General features: G+C 36.1%; 2 protein-coding genes across 3 annotated transcripts in view; one reads left to right on the top strand and one right to left on the bottom strand.

Moving 5' to 3' along the window:
- Window positions 1–23,071, bottom strand: part of LOC136267435 (uncharacterized) — a 185,184-nt gene that overhangs the window by 21,222 nt on the left and 140,891 nt on the right. The gene's annotated exons all lie outside the window — the stretch shown is intronic.
- LOC136267539 (receptor-type tyrosine-protein phosphatase S-like) lies at window positions 1,911–22,145 on the top strand. The gene is made up of 49 exons (XM_066062702.1): window positions 1,911–2,056; window positions 6,017–6,337; window positions 6,388–6,654; window positions 6,705–6,968; window positions 7,026–7,286; window positions 7,770–8,036; window positions 8,086–8,343; window positions 8,396–8,650; window positions 8,755–9,030; window positions 9,419–9,691; window positions 9,749–10,012; window positions 10,059–10,349; window positions 10,415–10,521; window positions 10,761–10,959; window positions 11,059–11,179; window positions 11,233–11,512; window positions 11,559–11,592; window positions 11,646–11,763; window positions 11,826–11,956; window positions 12,006–12,269; window positions 12,320–12,505; window positions 12,558–12,634; window positions 12,700–12,834; window positions 13,175–13,300; window positions 13,356–13,522; window positions 13,591–13,726; window positions 14,048–14,203; window positions 14,258–14,357; window positions 14,410–14,483; window positions 14,539–14,673; window positions 14,729–14,863; window positions 14,912–15,060; window positions 15,113–15,248; window positions 15,306–15,391; window positions 16,458–16,524; window positions 16,571–16,594; window positions 17,319–17,474; window positions 17,529–17,628; window positions 17,681–17,754; window positions 17,810–17,944; window positions 17,998–18,132; window positions 18,181–18,329; window positions 18,382–18,517; window positions 18,577–18,662; window positions 21,300–21,333; window positions 21,382–21,525; window positions 21,615–21,763; window positions 21,816–21,951; window positions 22,009–22,145. Exons 1-49 carry the CDS (start codon window positions 1,981–1,983, stop codon window positions 22,096–22,098), a joined length of 7,740 nt encoding a protein of 2,579 aa, XP_065918774.1. The 5' UTR covers window positions 1,911–1,980; the 3' UTR covers window positions 22,099–22,145.

Here is a 23,071-nt window from a genome sequence, read left to right as displayed (position 1 = left end):
TAAAAAGAACATGGTCTGTCCATGCAAAACTAGTATCTTTTTGCATATCCTACGCATTAATACACAACATAATCTACATACCTTTCTGTGACCTGAACTTATAGTTTGCTGATACTGGTATCACTAAGAATAACACTAGTGACATCTTCTTGTACATCATAACCCCAACAGGATCCCTTCAACCCTGATTCACTGACTAATAGCCAGTAAAGATGCTATCACTTTCTTACAAAGTGGAACACGGTGTCAAAATCCTACTGAAAGTCTAGGAAATGATGTCTGTTCCAATTCCATTATTGAGCACTGAGGTCAAGTCATGTGCAAATTTGTCAAACATGATTTATCTTTAGTGAAGCCATGTTGTTGTTGAGCAATTAATCTAGTTGTGTTATGTAAGAAGCTCTGTTTTACTGGATGGCACAAAAGATTCAGGCAAGAATCTTACAAACGTGTGAAGTGAGATCTAACAGGATGATAAATCTTAGAATTGTACCAAGACTCCTTTTTAAATCTGAAGGGAGCTTAATAGTGAGAGGTTGATAATGCCTACACAGACCATATAACGACTTTCCTTTAAAATCCACACGTGCATTCTGTCTGGGCTCATATATAGCTTTACATGTACTTGTATAGCTATTAAGTTGTGATAGTTTTTGTAAAAGATCCTCTTCTGCAACAGAAAGAGAGTTTATCTCATTTTGAGACCTTGTAAAGTCAGGAATATTAGTTACATTCTCCTTGATGTATGCACTAGCTGTTAAAGAAACTGAGCTAACACTTCTGCAGATTCAGTATGACTATCTGTCCTCTGATTTAATATGATAATTACTTGACCTTTTTTCTGGCTCCTTATATAAAATGTTGTTTTGTCTTATATTTAGCAATAAATTCAATGAACTAAGTAGCTAGTCAGTTAGCTACCTCTAAAATATAACAAGCTAATAGTTAATGCATTAAGCTATTTCCACAATCATGATGTATTAACTACCTGAACTCATGCTTGTGTGTGTTATTATTATTATCAAATTTACCATAAAGGAAGGCATACACAAAAGGCAAAGGTGTCCGCCTACAAAAACAAACAAACATACATATACATATATCTACAGTACACTACAAACTAAACAATACACAACAAAACACAAAACAGTGATACAGAAGTTACTTGACTGACAATTATAAAGGTGATTCCAAAAAGACTTTCAATTACTGTCTTCAAGGATGTGTAATGGCACAGTGTTCCAGAGGAAAGTTGTGTTGACAAAAAAAGAATACCTCCTAGAGTTAAGGCCACTCCAAATAAATTCTCTGTTTCCCGTCCACCGCCCGCATCTGGTTATACTGCCAGCTCTAAATATTCCATTACGTATTCCGTATTCTTCCATTATTTTCCGGTTATTCTTGCATACTGATAGGCTCAGTAAAAGCTATCTTGAAACAGTGTCAGCTCAGGTGTCAGCAGTGCTATGAAGTCACACGTTTGAGTTATTTTTGCAACTTACAAAGGAAGGAACAAGCTTATATAAGCATCCTTTTATGCAGCCTTTTTGGCTGTGCTAGGCAAATAATGGCTTGAAGAGCTAGCCGATCTTATAATGAAGTAACGGAAATGGATCGCCCGCCCGCATGCAAATATGCCTGAAACCAGGACGGGAAACAGAGAATTTATTTGGAGTGGCCTAATGGCGGACTGTGGAGGGACTATAAAGACGATGAATTCTGGTAGATGCTATTGAATTAAATGAACAGTGTGTGTGTACTATAAAGCATTAAATAATAAATAAGCTAAACAATCCAAGAATGTCATTGAAAACAACTTGAATCAAGGGAATGGTGACGTAAAGCGCACGTGATCACTAGATAGAATTATTGTTTACGTATAAAATGCTGTAGCACTGGTGTAGCATGCAGTCTAGACGCGCATGCAAGACTTGGGTAGTGTGAATTTACCTGAGATGATCCTTGGCCTTGCGGCATGAAATGATGATCATTTTTGGCAGTGCAACAGCAGGAATGGACCTGAAATCATATCGTTGGATTGCTACTTCTGTTACTGGTAAGCAGCCAACTACAAGTTAAATAGCTAGTGGTTAGCTAGCTATAGCTACATGTGCACTGATTTCAGTGGCCATATTAATGTCCAACAGACTGAATTCGACAATTCAGCAGCTACTAATCATGGCAGATGGAGTGATTTGCCGTCCTTTGATCATGACGAATAAGTGACTGTAGCTAGCCAAGGAATTATAACTGAGGTAGCTGGTTCAGCCTGAGCTGGCGGTTTGAGAATTTGCGTACATTAACTTTCTGCAACATCAGTTGAACCGGAAATTCAGTCACAACGGACTGCTATAAAGTGCAGAAATGTTCTCTTTCATGTATATAACTCATTACACCTGTTCAAGTTAAACTTAGACGGGAAACAGGAGTGCATAAGCAAGCTGAAATATAATATAGTAGCTAACACTAAGTTGTGCCATGCAGAGCAATTGTGCCTTTTTGTGCTTGCGGAGAAATCTTGTGGATAAACTGATAGCAGTATAATTATAGCTAAGATTAGCATGCAGTCTGCTTGCAGTAGCTATACCTAATATTATCACATTTATAGGGAAACTGTATATAGGTAACACCGTATATGGTATCGATATAGCTATTTCACAAGCTGAGACATGCCCATACATGGACAATAAGTAAAATACATTCATTGCAGGAAATATATAATTTATAAGTATAAACATAAAAGCCATACTATTACATTTATGTGTACAAGTGAAGTCATACAAATTGAATGGGTCTGGACTAGGGGGCTAGAAGAAATTTTTTTTTTAAAAGTTAATTTGGTGTTATGATAAAATTATTCACATGTTTATCTTGAGGATGTGAAGTAGCAAGTATGTTTATTAATTTACATGCATAGCTAGCTATATGCAGCTATGTCTTGAATTTCTTCATTCAATAACAGCAGTAGAAAATAGTTAGGAAAAAGAGAAAAAGAAAATAACCACCATGCATGCACTCTGAAGAGTTCCAATACCTGGGAGGATTCAATGCCTTTAGGGAATTACTCTAAAGGTGTATCAATACTGTATGTAGTACTAATACTACCTTCAGAGTATATGCTACTGCACAATAGTCAGTAGCGTTAAATTCTCCCCAGCTATGGGAACTCCATGTAGCTAAGAATGGAGATTACTTTTGATTTTAACAACTTTTGATTTTAACAGTATAGATAGCTTTAATGGTTTACATTTTCATGTACCATTAAAGCATATAGCTAGCTACTACAGTATAGCTAGCCAAACAGCTGGTTACAATTTTCCATTAATTTCATAGCTACATTATAGCGCCTGTAACATGATATGCAGTTAGATTATATAAAACGTGATCTGAATCACACATTAGGCAAAATCAAATTAGCTACACTACCACACTATTGGTTTTGACCCTCAAACTGAAACTACTACTTGAGACTGGTTTTAAGAGATGTCTTTACTGATGTGCACGGTGAGCTTCAATGGCAGTTTTTGGCCTTGTCAGTGAAGCCAACCTGGTTTGACAAGAATCAGTGGTGTTCTGATAAATGGCCTGATATAGTTGACCAAATGTTTTCTGTGTTGATTTTGCTGCATGTCAGCCACTAAGAAGCCACAGCCCTATACGCTTGTGTCTGTACTACAGTCATAGTCTACCTCCATTCAGTTGAAGTCTATCTCTTGCTCACCCTGCCACTCCCTACCCTCCATGAGCCACTCATAATCCTCAGGTTTTCTATCTTATTTGGCAGGAAACTTTACAAGCTGCTACAAGTACTGGAGCTGGTCTGAAGGGTAATAAACGGTTTCCACCTGAAAAGTCAAAGTCACTATTTCTTAGTAATTACTGTGCACGATTGTTGATAAACAAAAGACAAGTACAAATTCACGAAAAAAACTGGGAGTAACATGGTTCATAGTTATGCAGTGAAGCCTAATATTTCAGTCGTAAAGTGACGAAATATGGTCACGCCGTATATTGGCTTGAATTCTAGTTAAAACCATTAGCTATATCTCAACAGTTTTAGCAACATGTTTCTGACTCCTTGATACACAGGCTTGTAGTAGCCTTCTTTGCAGGTCCCTAGTGGGATAGTGACTACGCCACATAAATAGTTTCATTAGAGGTTGTTTATTAATCACTATCCCACTTGGGTATTTACTAGAGGATTCTTTAAAAGCATGTGGCTCTAGAGATACATCAATCTATGGTCAGGCACTACAGCTAACAGCCGCAGCAGCAGCAGCAGCTACAGTAGTGTGTGTGTATGTGTGTGTGTGTGTGTGTGTGTGTGTGTGTGTGTGTGTGTGTGTGTGTGTGTGTGTGTGTGTGTGTGTGTGTGTGTGTGTGTGCACAAATTACAATATTTTTGGTGTGAGCAAATAATCACTTCTTAGCAACGTTTTACTGCTAAATCTTACTATTAGGTCTTTGTAGAATGATTTGAAAAAGGCATGGAATTGCAAAAGTTATAATTAAGCATTTTAATACCAAATTATTTATAGATGTGTGTAATGCATACAAAGGTGCTAGGTAAGTAATTTAGCAGCAAAGACAGGTAAAACAAGTGCTTAAACCACCAACACTGATATCCATTCAGTATTTTCCTTATGATGATAGTTAAATTGATTTTGGCTGCACCAGTGAAAGGTAGTAACTGAGCAAGAACCATCCATAAAAAGCTTCCAAATAAGGAGTTCCGTGGAACTCTTGGAACCCATCTCCCTTGGATCTTCCACTGGTGACTATTCATTGTTATGTAGGCTTGTATCAATAGCCTCCCAGCAGATCCCAAGTGGGATAAGACATGTATTTTAAGTCAACATGCGCATGCTGCTAGCTACAACTGTCTTTGATGTACCAACACTGCTAGTTTTGTAGGAACTTACCAGCTAGTAGGGATCATTGCAATAAAAAGTACTTAAACAAGGAAATTAGCTACCTGATGTGCAAATTTATTTCTACTGAACTTCTACAACACCAAAAGAGTGGCATCAGACGTACATACATGTGGCTATAATTGTACAACAAAATGTGTACTGCTATACTAATAACTAATAAGCAAATGTAGGCATTTTGCATAGAGTGCTCGTTACAGTCCTACACATGGAGAATAATGATACACAAAGCTAGCCTACAACCAACCTGTTTCCAATCTGTTTCAGATTTGCTATATAATCTAGGGTGTTCCCGGTAGACAAACAATGCTCACATGGGCTTTGCAGTGTGAAGATTAGTAGTAGTAGTAGTAGTAGTAGTAGTAGATTGTAGTAGTTGTTTTTTCTTATTCACTGCACTTCTTGTTGTATGCCCTTTTCTGTTCTATAAGAAATATTCTGACCAGTCTGCTTACTTCAACTGTTGGAGGTATGGTACAAATAATGCAGACAGTTTCTGTTTATTCTTTAGTGGTGAAGCCATTAATGTGCTGCCGTGAATTGATACCTTGTGCTGTGAGTAAAAATATATGTGGCACAAGGAAGACAAGAGTAAGCCCATGATTTGTGCAATGGAACGTACCGTGATACCAAAAAGGTACATATGTATCAGGCCAAAGTAACATCTAACAGTAAAAAAATCAAGTGCGTAGCTTTATGAGTTATGCTTGTCTGAAAGTATCAATCAGTCAGTAGAAAATTAAATTAAATTAAATTTTGTAGCAAGTTGATGGAAGAGTTTCAAGTGGCACTAAAGGCATTTTTTTGGGCTCATAAATACTGAACCAACACTGCCTAAGTGTGCCATGAAGGTATTGTGGGGCTGGCCTCTCATTGACATTTTTCATAGATAGGTACAAATTTTTATTATCCCTACTGTACAGTATGTTAAGTGAACTGCTTGTTTTAAGTGTTATAAGATATTGATTGGATAAGTACATGTACATCACAGTTTTAAAGTTCTACATACCAGATTATGTACATGCATCGATTTTATGCACATTTTGTCAGAACATACCATGATATACCTTTTCTATTATACACAGTTCTAGCATTTTCAGTGGTTGTCAGTGCACAGTGTAATTCAGTTGAGTTACTGGTGAATGATAAACAATTTACTGATGATACCCTGTATAAGCCAGTTAAGAGTAATATTACTGTTAAATGCAAGTGTACTGATGGACAAGGAAAGCCTAATTGGTTGTACTCCAATGGGATTGAGATATCTGAATGTGCTCAAGATTCTCATCTGATATGCACTAGATCTGAAAATAAGACTGAAATCTTGTTATTATCACTGCTAGTAGTGGACAATTACACGTGTAACCATGGCAGCACCTCAAGGAGATTACATATTGGCAAACTGGGTTAGTTTGAAATTTTACTGCATTTAGCTTCTATAATTCCATAAATTTAGATCCTCCAAAGATCACAGGCCACCCGGCAGGTGGTGACATGCCAGTGGGAGGAAGCTCTATGCTCATGTGTAAAGCAAGTGGTCTAGGAACACTAGTATATTCCTGGGAGAACAATTCTGGCAGTAACTGGACTACTGTTAGTAATGATAACACAACATCATACACTACTGATACAACACTGACTATTGGAGAGCACATGTACAGATGTAATGTGAGCAATGAGGCTGGATCAGTTGTGTCTAATAATGCTACTGTGAATGTGTATGGTGAGTATTGGCCTAACTGTTAAGACATGATAACACATTGGTGTTCATAGGTCCTCCCACCATCACAACTCACCCCACCGGTCAGTTTATAACTGCTAATATGAGTGTTACTCTAAACTGTACTGGAGACAGTCAAGGACCAATTACATATCAATGGGAAACCTCTAGTGTAAAAGAAGAGTGGAAAGAGATCAACATCACAAATAGCAGCAGATTTGTTGTGACAAATTTACAAGAGTCACAACAGTATAGGTGTATAGTGTCCAATGAAGCTGGCAAGACAAAATCAAACACTGCTACCATTGTTGTTTTGAGTAAGTGTATATGTACTTATGTCAGTATGTGCGATTAGTACATATACATCAATATAGAAATCACTACTCATCCCCAAAACCAATTAGTGGCAGTTAGTTCAATGGTCAATTTAACATGTACATCATCAATATCATCTGAAGTGACATTCTCATGGACTCATAATGGCGGTGGTGTTACAGGACAACCAATATCAATTGGTAACACTAGTATACTAACAATTACAAGAGTGAAGAGAGATAATACCGGTAGTTATGTGTGCATTGTGAGTCATGAATCACTGTCAGTGATGTCTAATACTGCTACACTGACTGTCTATGGTATGTACCAAAACTATATTGCTAATCAGTCAGAGAAGGCAGGAAAATACGTGTGCACCACTTACTTTAATAATTTTGGAATTTCACATGAGTCACAATAGTCAAAATACAGACCATCAAACATTGTAATGCACCAAGGAACAGTGGATCTTTAGATGGTGCTTCACATAAACTTCAAGAAAATGTAATTTGTTTTGCATGAAAGAGCCATTGTTAGACACATGAAACAGTGATTTTCATCATTCACCAAAGAATCTGGGGACTTTTACACAACAAAGTACACAGCCATGAAGTTTATTTGAAGCACTATTTAAATATTCTCTAAGTTTTTGGCTTGTTTTGTGATGAAATTAATAAGACTGACTCACATGATAGCAATAATTATGCAATTAAAGCAAGCAGCATGCAACATATGTCCTACCTCCTCTGATAGCTAATAGTAGCTGTTGTTTTATGTGATGTGATATTTTGTATTGTGTATAGGTCTCCCAGAGATCACAGACCACCCAACAGGTGGTGATGTCCCAATGGGAAGAAGCATTACTCTCATGTGTAAAGCTAGTGGTCTAGGAACACTAGCATATTCCTGGGAGAGAAGTTCTGGTAGGAGATGGACTACTGTTAGTAATGATAACACAACATCATACACTACTGATACAACACTGGCTATTGGAGAGTACAAGTACAGGTGTAGAGTGAGCAATGAGGCTGGACCAGTTGTGTCTAATAAAGCTACTGTGAATGTGTATGGTGAGTATTGTCCTAGCAGGCAACACGTGATGATACTATATATACACAGGTCCTCCCACTATTACAACTCATCCTACCAGTCGGTTGACAACTGTTGGTATGAGTGTTATTCTGAATTGTGAGGGAACTGGTAGAGGATCAATTACATATCAATGGCAGACTCAGGATAAAGGCTGGACAGATGTTAACAACAGCAATAACAGGGAACTTGTTGTGATGAATTTACAAGAGTCACAGCAGTATAGGTGTGTGGTAATCAATGAAGCTGGCAGGACAATATCAGATATTACAACACTTACCATTTTGAGTAAGTTGCTAGAATGTCATGTATATATGTATATGTACTGTTATTGTAACAGAAATTACTAATCAGCCAAGTAATACTACAGTTGTGGCATTAGAAAACATTACGTTGAACTGTAAATCGTCTGTTGTTGATGTGACATACTCGTGGCATCGTGTCAGTGGTAGTATTCCCTCCAGATCAACAGGGCAGAACAGTCAGACATTCACTATTCCTAGTGCTACTCCACCTGATGAGGGAATGTATTACTGCAAAGCCAGAAAAGAAGGAATTAGTGTGGAATCTAACAGAGCTATTCTAAGAGTGGATGGTGAGAACTATCGTCATTAAAATTCCCTTTAGCTTGTTGGATATACAAACATATGCATATACGTACTGTCATGCATCCCTCCTTAATCTCATGCATATATGCAGATAAATTATTCATCAATGCAACGTCACGTGATCGAGTAATTGGTGAAGGAGGAATTGCTCGGTTTAATATTACAGCAAGTGGTGTAAATATGGAAAAATTTGTGTATAGATGGGGAAAGAGAGAAGGCCAAGTTTCTGACAGAGCGCATGGTAGAAGCAGAAAAAGATTAACAATTCGCAATGTACTTGAATCTGATGAAGGACAGTATTATTGTAATGTGACTAATGAATGGGGAAATAGTGTGAGGAGTGATGTTGTCACATTAACTGTTGAAGGTATGCTCAATATAATCTTGTAAAGGAATGAGTTAAGCCCATAGCCAGCAAATTTGCAGGAACTGATTTTACTCTGTACATTATGTATAACTGTATATGTGTTTTCAATAAATGTACTAGCTGTTACCTAAAATTGAAATATACAGCAAACACATTTTATTTGTCTCATATAACGTATGCATGGATAAATTCATTGATATTGTTAAACAACTGTACTCTCACTTACTCTTACTCTCAGAAAGTAGGTTTGTATGTATCTTGATACAACTCTTTGTGAAGTGTGAGATATATACGAATATACACAAAGTATACTGCCAGGAATCTTTTATGAGCGACCTCAATTGCTGGTAACGATTATGTAATAATCTCTGTCTCATGTACCATGTAGCTGGGCTACCAGTATTTAGGAGGCATCCACAAAGTCAGTCTGTCAATAGCAGTGATGAAGTGATATTTACATGTTTTGTTAATGGAAGTGATTCATTAAACATCACCTGGGTAAAGGGCAACATCCCATACACTACAGGGAATATCAGTACAACAGACCATAGCAGTATATTAACAATTGACAGAGCTATAGTAAATGACAGTGGCAAGTATCAGTGTAAAGCTACTAATGCTGATGGGAATAGTGCTACATCTGATGAAGCAGAGTTGATAAGTAATACACACTTTACTCTTAAATGATAGTTTACTTGCTATTTATTGTTATACGTAGTACTGCCACAAATCCTTAGCAACCTTAGTGATGTTACTGTACTCACTGGCAATTCAACACAGTTCACTTGTATGGCATCAGGTACTGAAGTGAAGTACCAGTGGTTTAAGAATGATAAACCAATGAGTGTACGGGGTGCTAAGTCTAACATTTTGACCATTAACAAGACAAAGGAATCACATGAAGGAATTTACAAGTGTGTGGTTAGTAATAAAGGTAGTGAGTTCAAGGTTGTGTCTAATCCAGCAACTGTCACTGTGTATGGTATGTGAAAAACATATAGGTCTGCATAGTCAAATGTAATTTTCAGGCCCGCCAATCATAGACAAACTACCAAAAGAAATGTATGCAGTGTTGGGTGAAAAATTTGAGGTGACGTGTACTGCTAAAAATGATTTTGATGCTCCTACCAACTTGATGTTCTCCTGGAGCACAACAAAAGAAATTGATATTAATGTTAAAGATGGTGATGAAGATAGCAAACGGATTGCATACTCCACTCTTCTTATCACTAATGTTACAAAGAATTATAACGGAAAATACAAGTGTATTGTGAATAATGGTGGAACCAATACTACAAGCTTCAAACTTTCTGTTGAAGGTATTTTGCCTAAAATATTCTGCTTCAATCCAATTACGTATATCTTTCATACACAATATATATAGAAAAACCATCACCTCCATTATTGTTGATCATTAAAGGACAAATTTTTACACTTCAATTAACATGGAGTACTTCTACTTATCCTCATGGCAGCATTGATCATTACAGAGTATGTAGCTACTGTAATTTTGTGCAAAAATTTTCAAGATAAAATTTCATGTAAAAATATTCTTATGACTGCTCTATTATCTTGACTTTAATTTAATCAAAAAGAAATCTTCATATAGATTTTGCATAAGAAAATTATTTTAAAAGTGAATTACGGTATTGAGGATCTGTCACATATTTATAACGTTAAAATAATGTTATAGGTTCCACTTACATTGTGAATTTATCACTTACAATTAGGTGTACATCTCTGATAGTCACAACCAGCAGGAGCTTGTGGTCAATGTCACTAACTTCACTGGCATGTACACTGTTAACAACCTCAGACCATACACAGTGTACAGTATATATGTGACAGCAGTCAAGTTGATAGGAACTACTGGTAGACTATTGGAGGGGGAGAAGAGTAGATCCGCCATTGGAAGAACATTAGCTGGAGGTTGTTATACAAAACATCACAATGAGTAGTTCAATATGCATAAACTGTTGTGCACGTGATAACGAGCTATCATCATTTTGTTATTTCACCTACACACAGCTCCTGTGATCAGTGAGATTGAAATGAATCTACCAGTGCTTACTGTAAATGGCAATATTACAAATGATACAACTATCGCAGTAGATTTGCCACACATCAGTAATGAAAATGGACCATTCAGGTTAGAACAGTATATGTAGCAACAACTTAACTACATATCTCTACAATATATAGATATCTTTATATCATCATAGCCGTCAACAATAGTGTGATCATGAATGCATCGATTATATCAACCGAAGATCTTCTTGAGCAGTCAATGAAGTCCTCTCCATTATATTATGTGGCTGCTGTGGTTTATGCCAGTCAGTATGTACATGGTTATAGGATGAGATATCTACTGGGAGCTGGTGATAATACCACAAACCATGATGGTCATGTGTTCAACAACAGTCCAGTAGAAAATGATTATCAATACTTTTTCAGGATATTTTCAAATGACAGCACACCAGAGGTAGATGATGCTTGCATAAACTAGCACTGAGTATTTCATTTTACAGAGTGAAATCTACACCACTACTGAGATACAAGAAAGTATGGACACTATTACAGTATAATATAACAGATGGTATATGCTGTACTTATAGTTGAATATGAAGACAGTAGTAGTAGTAGCAGTGATGATCTAATGTTACTAGTGATTGGTGTAGCAGCAGCACTAGTGGTGTTCATTCTCATCATCATTGTAATCATACTGCTCTTGTGGTGAGTGTTGTTTTTACACTTTCTACTACTACGTACTACATATACACCTCATATGATTTTAGTTGCTGCAAACGGAAATATAATAAAAGTTTTCCACCAATGTCACCAACTATTATTCCATTAAAAGGAGGAGAAGTGAATAAAGATGAGCCAATGTCACCATCAGCGTCATCATTTAATGAGCCACCAATATGTCAGTTAAGAAGCTGCCTGATATGCATTAATGTGGGTATTGTATATAGATGACAACATCATTTCAAAGGTGGTGACATCAGTTGGGCAGCCAACAACCCTGTGCATTCAAATATATTGTGCTAACATATCTGAGATCGTTTGGAGGAAAGATGGAATACCAGTAAAGTCTCCAATATTCCCAGATGGCTCACTGTATATTGCAAACACTAATGTCCATGATCAAGGAAATTACATAGTGATTGCTAACAATGATGGAAGCACTATTTCTGAGTGTATTGAACTCAAAGTGATTGATCCTCAACTGCCTGCAGGTAAATTATTAAAATATTATTTGTGTAATGCTACTATATGCAATACATAGATCTGTCCACTTATCTACCAGTTAAGGCTGAAGACTTTCCAGAACATGTGGCATTGATGATGGCCAAAAAAGATGCCCAATTTGAATCAGATTATCAATCCCTGTCACTTAGTACAGAGTTTACTAAACATACTGCTAAACTACAGGCCAACGTGTACAAGAACAGATACAAAGACATAGTACCATGTGAGATGGGGAAAATATTGCTGTACAGATGAGCATAAATATTAATTGCTAGATGACCATTCTCGGGTGGTGTTGAGCCTACAAGACCAAATTACTGGTAGTGATTACATTAATGCTTCTTTTATTGATGTTAGTAATACTGTGTGTACAAGTGGTGCATTACACGATACTCTTCTTCATTGTGATATATGTAGGGTTATGAAGAGACTAGAGCATATATTGCTGCACAGGGTCCAGTCAATGACTCTGTTGATGATTTCTGGAGGATGATTTGGGAAAAAGATGTATCCACTATTGTAATGCTTGCCAGACTTGTAGAAGATGCTAAGGTATGTACTCCTACAGTACATACAATATTAAAAAAATATTGTCACATTATGACATGGGTCAGTAAATTTAACAGTGCAATGATATTATGATTTGAGTTGTGCATATACAGTAGCTACAAAATAATGATAATATGTGTAATAAGAAAAAATGCACACAGTCATATCCTGTGTCAGTGGCCACAATATTAACTACAAAAGTCTAGAAATGAACTATCTTGAACAGTCAGCATGAAGGAGAAGCTGCAGGTGTTATTGGGATTAAAATTATGTAGCTATAGGAAGTGAATCCAGTATGACATCATTGTATGTTACTTATAAGGTTTCTACCTTTAATTGATAGGATAAGTGCTATCTGTACTGGCCTGGGATTGATAATGAGTCAGCCACATTTGGTGACATTAAGGTAACAGTTACCAAAAGGGAGGAGACAACCAGATACTGCATCAGACATTTTACTGTTGAAAAGGTATGCATGCATAGCATACGTTTACTTGCAGATTTTATGCATGCATAATCTTTAGGTTACTGATGATAATAGAAATGAAATTCGTAAAGTTATTCAGTTTCATTTCACTGCCTGGCCAGATCATGGAGTACCAAAGTATGCTACAGATATTTTAGAATTTCAAAAAAGAGTTGACAAGTACCACAAGCGTAAAACTGGCAAACCGATGCTTGTACATTGCAGGTAAGTAGTATTATACATTTAGTCAACAGCTGATTGTGATTGCTATGTCAATGCGTACATCTATGTAGTGCTGGCGTAGGACGAACTGGGGCTTTCATAGCTATAGACAATGAGATACAACGTTTAAGACATGAGGGCATTGTAAATGTGCACAATTTTGTACTGAAAATGAGATACAACAGAATTAGTATGGTCCAGTCAGCGGTAAGATATACATTATGACTAAGTATGGTCACCTCTCAAGTGTGTATAGTGATATTAAAATTGTTAATATAAGCCACTTATATATGTGTGTGTGTATATATATATAAACAAACTAATTCACTAAGTAGACATGTTGTCAATTACTTATCAGTGATTCATGCTAATAAAACCCTCTACACTTAGGCATTTACTTTTAAGGTTTTGTTGACATTGTAATTGTACACATAAACATTACCTAGGTACCAAAGTGGCTCTTATTTTAAAATATTTTTTGTGTAGCTTTGCAGTTTATACCAGTGTCATGGTGTAATATTACTTTAGGCTCAATACAAACTAATTCACGTTGCATTGTTGGACTATATTGCATATGGAGACACGTCCATTTCTGCTCCAATTGATAATGTTAAGCACAAAATCAATCAACTATCTTATGTGAACTTTCAAACCAAAAAGACTGGATTTCAAATGCAGTTTGAGGTAAAACTATTATAGTTTTAATAGTAAAGCACTGATAAAATTATGTGTCAATAGGCCTTAGCAAATACCTCTCCAAAGGACAAGGAATTCACATTTTCTGCTGCCACTTCTTCAAAGAATAAGAATAAGAATCGTACAAAGCATTTCCCTCCTCGTAAGTAAACAGACACATTTTAATCTTACATACACATTATACTCTTCTTCAGCTGACAGCGCAAGAGTCTTCTTGCAAGAATCTAGCAGTAGTCACTCTAACTACATTAATGCTTGTTACATTGATGTGGGTATACAGCAAATAATTTGTAGCGCCAAAATAAGAAACTTATACATTTCAGGGTTATCGTCACAGCAAAGAGTTTTTGGTAGGCCCTGGACCCATAGAATCAACTTGTGCTGATTTTTGGAGGATGATATGGGAAAATGAATCGTGTGCTATTGTGATGTTGGGGCAACTAAAAGAAAACGGAGAAGTAAACAAACTTAAACTGAAATATGAACACTTTTTGGTGAACTTTTTTTTGGTAGGAATCATCATTCCAATACTGGCCAAACAAAGGTCATCGTAACGCATTTGATACCTTGGTAATTGAAAATACATCTGAAGAGTCTTTGGGCAAAAGTATAATAAAGAGAATCATAAAGCTCACCAATATGCACATGGTAAACAGTACCATTTGATACTGCAACTTTATGCTACACAATATCTAGAATTCTACCCGAGTTATAACACAGTTGCAGTATGTAGAGTGGCCACAGCAGTCTTGTCCTTCCAGTCCTGTTCCTATTATTGATATGATTGAAGTATTGGAACATGTCCAACGTAAAACTGGTAATGGGCCCATCACAGTACACTGCAGGTAAGTATATGAGTTATTGCTGCACTAGTGGTACACACATTTTTATGTGTAGCGATGGTGTAGGACGTTCTGGTACATTCTGTGCACTGGTGATCAGCATTAACAGGTTCAAGTCTGAACAAATGGTGGATGTGTTCCGGACCATTAAGACTATGCGCACTAACAGACCAGAATTAGTTACAAATGCTGTAAGTAAATAGTGCACTCACTAAATGATGGTATGACATGGTATTCCTTTGATACAGGAGCAGTATGAGTTCATTCATAAAGGGCTGCTTGCCATGCTGCAGCAATACAACATGTACGCTAACTTTAATGATGGAACTATTTTGTAACTGCTCTGCAAAGTTCATCTTTTCTAACTTTTGTATACAGATACAGTAGTAGCTGATAAAACTTTTCTATGTACATATACATGTGTCATGTGAATAACCAGAAGTTGCAATTTTCAGTAGCTACAGGTGTATAGTATGTACATGTCGAGCTGAAAGGAAAAGGGGAGATTTCTTAAGAGAAATATAGCATTTCAGCCAACTAGACGATTGGCTGGTTGTGATAGTAAAGGTGTGAGAGCAGATACATCTGTTTTGGCTCCATTACAAGTCCAAGAATGTAACAGACTGCACATTTGTAGCTTCTTCACAGGAATGTATGATATTTTATTGGTTATAAATGCTCTGAATGTAAAAACTTTTTAATTAGCAGGTCAAGCAGCACTACAAATGAACTAAATCTTGTACATATAATCCCACCCATGAATTATTATAATGTTTTTTTAGGGCTAAGTGTACATATTGTAGCTCTTTGACTTTACTTGCAGCCATGCACACCTCTTGTGCACTTTTCGTACATTGTGTGTATGTATATACTTGACTGGATTTGACAAAACCAGGCTTCCACAGACATCCAATTCTTTGACTTTAACCACTTGTAACTTGACTAAACAGTATAATATATGCTGTTGACCTACAATCTTCACACAATTCTTACAGCGCATTGTGCAATAACAGATTAAAATTTGATAGTGATAGCATACTCAGATTGAGTTATGGTTCTACGAAGTTACACATCTGGATGTGTGGAAACTTGGTTTTATCAAATCCAGTCACGTAGTAGTTTTTTCATTTGCTATTAAATTTTGATGCAGATGTGTTCTAAAGTGGTGTCCATATGCATATAAAAATCAACTGCATGCATAGAAATAGCCATACTTGTGTAGTTTTTAACCATTTTGTGTACCATAAATCAGGTTATTTTTACAACGGGAGTTTATTATTTTCACAGTCTATATAAGTTCATAATCTACAAAGGTCTTAGATAGTAGTAGTACAACTATGTAATTTAAGTGATCAATCCCCTCCTACAAACATTGGTAATTTCACTAAACTCTTATATAGTAAGGGGACATGGGACACCAAGTTCCTGTTTAGCCAGACAGCTAAAGAAACTTATATGGCTTTATTGGTATATACTTCCTCATGTCCTGTGCTGGTTAAAATTTATTTATTAGGGCTTTACAGCACAAGTGCTGAAGGTCTGTAGGACACCTGGTCCTATAGCCTGTTTATAGATGTCACATATATAAAGTGCGTCTAACATGTACATATAAAGTGTGTTTAAAAGGTTGTTGAAAGAAGAAAAAAATCTGTGACTGGACCTAGGCAGCCTTGATCCTGCAGCCATCTGATTTACGCTCGAATGCTTATTTATTATTTGACTTACTATTTGAATGGGAAGGTAAAAAACTGATCATTTGACAGGCCTATAAATTTTCATTCTCTTCACTAAGATAGTTACTGTTAGTTATCTATGTATCTGATGCTTGCTTTTGTAGAGTATTATAGCTACATAGTTACTGTACATACTATACGTAGTTACTGTACATACTATACTTAGTTACTGTACATACTATACTTAGTTACTGTACATACTATACTTAGTTACTGTACATACTATACTTAGTTACTGTACATACTATACTTAGTTACTGTACATACTATACTTAGTTACTGTACATACTATACTTAGTTAGTACGTATAAACAAACTAATTCACTAAGTAGACATGTTGTCAATTACTTATCAGTGATTCTCATTATGCTAATAAAATCTTTTTACACTTAGACATTTACTTTTAAGGTTTTGTTGACATTGTAATTATACATGAACATTACCTAGGTACCAAAGTGGCTCTTACTTTAAAATATTTTTGTATAGCTTTGCAGTTTATACCAGTGTCATGGTGTAATATTACTTTAGGCTCAGTACAAACTAATTCACGTTGCATTGTTGGACTATATTGCATATGGAGACACGTCCATTTCTGCTCCAATTGATAATGTTAAGCACAAAATCAATCAACTATCTTACGTCAACTTCCAAACCAAAAAGACTGGACTTCAAATGCAGTTTGAGGTAAAACTATTATAGTTTTAATAGTAAAGCACTGATAAAATTATGTGTCAATAGGCCTTAGCAAATACCTCTCCAAAGGACAAGGAATTCACATTTTCTGCTGCCACTTCTTCAAAGAATAAGAATAAGAATCGTACAAAGCATTTCCCTCCTCGTAAGTAAACAGACACATTTTAATCTTACATACACATTATACTCTTCTTCAGCTGACAGCGCAAGAGTCTTCTTGCAAGAATCTAGCAGTAGTCACTCTAACTACATTAATGCTTGTTACATTGATGTGGGTATACAGCAAATAATTTGTAGCACCAAAATAAGAAACTTATACATTTCAGGGTTATCGTCACAGCAAAGAGTTTTTGGTAGGCCCTGGACCCATGGAATCAACTTGTGCTGATTTTTGGAGGATGATATGGGAAAATGAATCTTGTGCTATTGTGATGTTGGGCCAACTGAAAGAAAACGGAGAAGTAAACAAACTTAAACTGAAATGTAAACACTTTTGGTGAACTTTTTTTGGTAGGAATCATCATTCCAATACTGGCCAAACAAAGGTCATCGTAACGCATTTGATACCTTGGTAATTGAAACTATATCTGAAGAGTCTTTGGGCAAAAGTATAATAAAGAGAATCATAAAGCTCACCAATATGCACATGGTAAACAGTACCATTTGATACTGCAACTTTATGCTACACAATATCTAGAATTCTACCCGAGTTATAACACAGTTGCAGTATGTAGAGTGGCCACAGCAGTCTTGTCCTTCCAGTCCTGTTCCTATTATTGATATGATTGAAGTATTGGAACATGTCCAACGTAAAACTGGTAATGGGCCCATCACAGTACACTGCAGGTAAGTATATAAGTTATTGCTGCACTAGTGGTACACACATTTTTATGTGTAGCAATGGTGTAGGACGTTCTGGTACATTCTGTGCACTGGTGATCAGCATTAACAGGTTCAAGGCTGGACAAATGGTGGATGTGTTCCGGACCATTAAGACTATGCGCACTAACAGACCAAAATTAGTTACAAATGCTGTAAGTAAATAGTGCAATCACTAAATGATGGCATAACATGGCATTCATTTTTTACACAGGAGCAGTATGAGTTCATTCATAAAGGGCTGCTTGCCATGCTGCAGCAATACAACATGTACGCTAACTTTAATGATGGAACTATTTTGTAACTGCTCTACAAAGTTCATCTTTTCTAACTTTTGTATGCAGATACAGTAGTAGCTAATAAAACTTTTCTATGTACATATACATGTGTCATGTGAACAACCAGAAGTTGCAATTTTCAGTAACTACAGGTGTATAGTATGTACATGTCGAACTGAAAACAGCTAAAAGGAAAAGGGGAGATTTCTTAAGAGAAATATAGCATTTCAACCAACTAGACAATTGGCTGGTTGTGATAGTGAAGGTGTGAGAGCAGATACATCTGTTTTGGCTCCATTACAAGTCCAGGAATGTAACAGACTGCTTCTTCACAGGAATGTATGATATTCGCTTGGTTATAAATACTCTGAATGTAAAAACTTTTTAATTAGCAGGTCAAGCAGCACTACAAATGAACTAAATCTTGCACGCATAATCCCATCCATGAATTATTATAATGTTTTTGAGGGCTAACTGTACGTATTATAGCTCTTTGCAGCCATGCACACCTCTTGTGCACTTTTCTTACATTGTGTGTATGTATATACTTGACTGGATTTGACAAAACCACGCTTCCACACACATCCAATTCTTTGACTTAAATCACTTGTAACTTGACTAAACAGTATATGCTATTGACCTACACTTTTCACACAATAAGTGGTGTTCATATGCATATAAAAATCAACTGCATGCATAGAAATAGCCGTAGCTACTTGCATAGTTTTTAACTATTTTGTGTACCATAAATCAGGTTATTTTTACAAGTTTATTATTTTCACAAGGAAAATCTATATAAGTAAAATTCATACTCTACAAAGGCCTTAGATAGTAGTAGTACAACTATATAATTTAAGTGATCAGTCCCCTGATACAAACATTGGTAATTTCACTAAATGCTTATAGATTAAGGGGACAGGGGACACCAAGTTCCTGTTTAGCCAGACAGCTAAAGAAACTCATACAGCCTTATTTCCTCATGTCCCGTGCTGTTTAATATTTATTTATTTATTTATTAGGGCTTTACAGCACAAGTTCTGAAGGTCTGTAGGATACCTGGTCCTACAGCCTGTTTAAAGATGTTACAAATATAAAGTGTGTTTAAAAAGGTTGTTGAAAGAAGAAAAAAAATCCATGACTGCATGGACTTAGGCAGCCTCGGTCCTGCAGCCATCTGGTTTACACTCAAATGCTTATTTTATTACTTGACTTAGCTACATTTTGAATGGGAAGGTAAAAAACTGATCATTTGACAGGCCTATAAGTTTTTCATTCTCTTCACTAAGATAGTTACTGTTGGTTATCTACACATCTGATGCTTGCTTTTGTAGAGTATTATAGCTAGTGCGTCTGGATTCAGTGGAATGGAATGGTGGAATGGACTGGAATGGAATGGTGGAATGGACTGGAATGGAATGGTGGAATGGACTGGAATGGAATGGTGGAATGGAACGGTACTTTGGTAATTTCAATTGGTGGTCACCTTTTTATAAAGACCACCTTCTAACAAAGACCACCTCTTTATAAAGACCGTTTTACTTTAATGTTTAATATGCTGCTATCTTGTTGTTTTAGAGTGTATCCCCATTGAATGGTCTTATTGATCAGTTGTGCGCCACATGCCTAGAAAATCAGAGTGATGTCTGATTTGTAATACAGCAATATACCCCATGCAAAAACAGTTTGGCTGTATAAAGTGACGTCCCCATCAAACTAAAAGTAACTGACAACTAAAGGAGCTATTATTTGGGTGAGGCCAAGAAATACTGACAAATTACTTGCTATAATTTATAAAAATTTGGTCCATCATAATTCACTTGTACAGTCTTGCTGTATTCCTAATTAATTTCCTGTAACTCTAATTGGCTAGTAATTTATTATTATTAGCACTTTACAGTGACCAGCACTGAAGGTCTGACAGCAACATGTGCTGCAACCTTAGGATTACCTAACTTAATTCAAGGACTTAGAACTAGCTGCCTTTTTTCTCCTCTACAACACCAGACTATTGAGAAAGGTACCATTTTACTAGCCAATTAGATTTACAGGGAATTAATACAGTCAGACTGCACAAGTCAATGATAAAGGACCAAGATTATTCACTTAGTAGTATATATTGACATTCATTTCTAGATATCAGCTCCTTTAGTTGCCAGTTGCTTTTAGTTTCGTGGACACATATTTTTTGTATAGCCAAGCTGTTTTTTGTATGGGGTATATAGCTATTACTGTATTGTATCATAAATCAGATATCACTGGCTTTTCTAGGGGACATAACATGTGGCACACAATTCATCAATAAGACTGTCTTATAGGGTAAAGTAAAATGGTCTTTGCAAAGAGGTGGTCTTTGTTAGAAGGTGGTCTTTTAAAAGAGGTGACCACTAATTGAAATTACCTAAGTACCGTTCCGTTCCATTCCATTCCACTATTCCATTCCATTCCACCATTCCAGTCCACCATTCCATTCCACTGAATCCAGACACCCCGCTTATAGGTTACTGTACATACTATACTTAGTTACTACGTATAAACAAACTGATTCACTAAGTAGACATGTTATCAGTGATTTTCATTATGCTAATAAAACCCTTTACACTTAGACATTTACTTTTAAGGTTTTGTTGACATTGTAATTATACACATTAACATTACCTAGATACCAAAGTGGCTCTTCTCCTAAAATATTTTTTGTGTAGCTTTGCAGTTTATACTAGTGGCATGGTGTAATATTACTTTAGGCTCAGTACAAACTAATTCACGTTGCATTGTTGGACTACATTGCATATGGAGACACATCCATTTCTGCTCCAATTGATAATGTTAAGCACAAAATCAATCAACTATCTTATATCAACTTCCAAACCAAGAGTCTTTGGGCAAAAGTATAATAAAGAGAATCATAAAGCTCACCAATATGCATATGGTAAACAGTACCATTTGATACTGCAACTTTATGCTACACAATATCTAGAATTCTACCCGAGTTATAACACAGTTGCAGTATGTAGAGTGGCCACAGCAGTCTTGTCCTTCCAGTCCTGTTCCTATTATTGATATGATTGAAGTATTGGAACATGTCCAACGTAAAACTGGTAATGGGCCCATCACAGTACACTGCAGGTAAGTATATAAGTTATTGCTGCACTAGTGGTACACACATTTTTATGTGTAGCAATGGTGTAGGACGTTCTGGTACATTCTGTGCACTGGTGATCAGCATTAACAGGTTCAAGTCTGAACAAATGGTGGATGTGTTCCGGACCATTAAGACTATGCGCACTAACAGACCAGAATTAGTTACAAATGCTGTAAGTAAATAGTGCACTCACTAAATGATGGCATAGCATGGTATTCCTTTGGTACAGGAGCAGTATGAGTTCATTCATAAAGGGCTACTTGCCATGTTGCAGCAGTACAACATGTACGCTAACTTTAACGATGGAACTATTTTGTAACTGTTCAGTAAAGTTCATCTATTCTAACTTTTGTATGCAGATAGTAGCTGATAAAACTTTCCTATATATCACCATGTACGTATCATTTCAATACAAATAATTAATTGTCAGTACACTTCTTGTACACTTTTTCTTACACTTCTTGTACACTTTTTCTTAATTCTGTTATAGCTGTATTGTAGAAATTACTTTTTACGTAATTTGCTATTGCTTTTATATGATATTCAAATGTGTACTAAACTAAAATAGTGTTCATACACACATAAACAATCTCTTTCAGTTAACTGCATAGAAATAGTTAAGTTTCTAACCATTTTGTATACAATAAATCAGGTTATTTTTACAAGGAATAAATTTGTAATTTTTACAAGCAAATCTGTATAAGTTTGTACTCCTTCTACAAAGTCTTAGTATAAATTTTAGAGCCCCACTCTTATACAAGAAATGTAATTCACCATTCACCAAGCTCATATAAAGTAAGGGGACACCAAGCTTCTGTTTAGCCATGCAGACTGCAAAGGAAACTCATGTGACCTCTGATACTTCCTCCCATCCCCTGCTGTTTACATAACTTACACAAATATACATATCTTTAAATGGACAAATTAATCAGCTATTTGAATGGGTGGGTGATTATGTGCACTATAATGTTTCTGAGAAATATCAGTACTAGCTACTTTAAACCCTTAATTGTCACCTGTATATGGCCAAACATCTATGAATCGTATATTATGGATCATTCAGGATCAATCAGTATACACGTAGTGTATTAAAATGTTTGTGTAAACATTTAATTAGCCAGGATACTTCACTTTTACTGTTCAATATTACTTGAAACAGCTTCTTATTTTTTATCAGCACTTTCCAAGTATCCATGCACAAACATGTATAACCATAATACACAGGTCTGATATACAGTAGCTGCTTATGACTGAGAAAGTATTCAAAGTATCTATTATAGTGTAGTATTGTT

The sequence above is a fragment of the Dysidea avara genome, chromosome 9 (assembly GCF_963678975.1).
Source record: "Dysidea avara chromosome 9, odDysAvar1.4, whole genome shotgun sequence".
Classification (NCBI taxonomy): Eukaryota; Metazoa; Porifera; class Demospongiae; order Dictyoceratida; family Dysideidae; genus Dysidea; species Dysidea avara.
Note: the sequence above shows the minus strand (reverse complement) of the source record. Positions and strands in the feature narration are given on the sequence as shown.

What these genes read in the sequence shown, in the direction of transcription:
- LOC136267539 (XM_066062702.1), top strand. Translation starts at nt 1,981, where the DNA reads ATGATGATCATTTTTGGCAGTGCAACAGCAGGAATGGACCTGAAATCA. An exon ending in AGCAACTGTCACTGTGTATG is followed by an intron (nt 10,013 to 10,058) that starts GTATGTGAAAAA and finishes TGTAATTTTCAG; the next exon opens with GCCCGCCAATCATAGACAAA. An exon ending in AACTAAAAGAAAACGGAGAA is followed by an intron (nt 14,674 to 14,728) that starts GTAAACAAACTT and finishes TTTTTTTGGTAG; the next exon opens with GAATCATCATTCCAATACTG.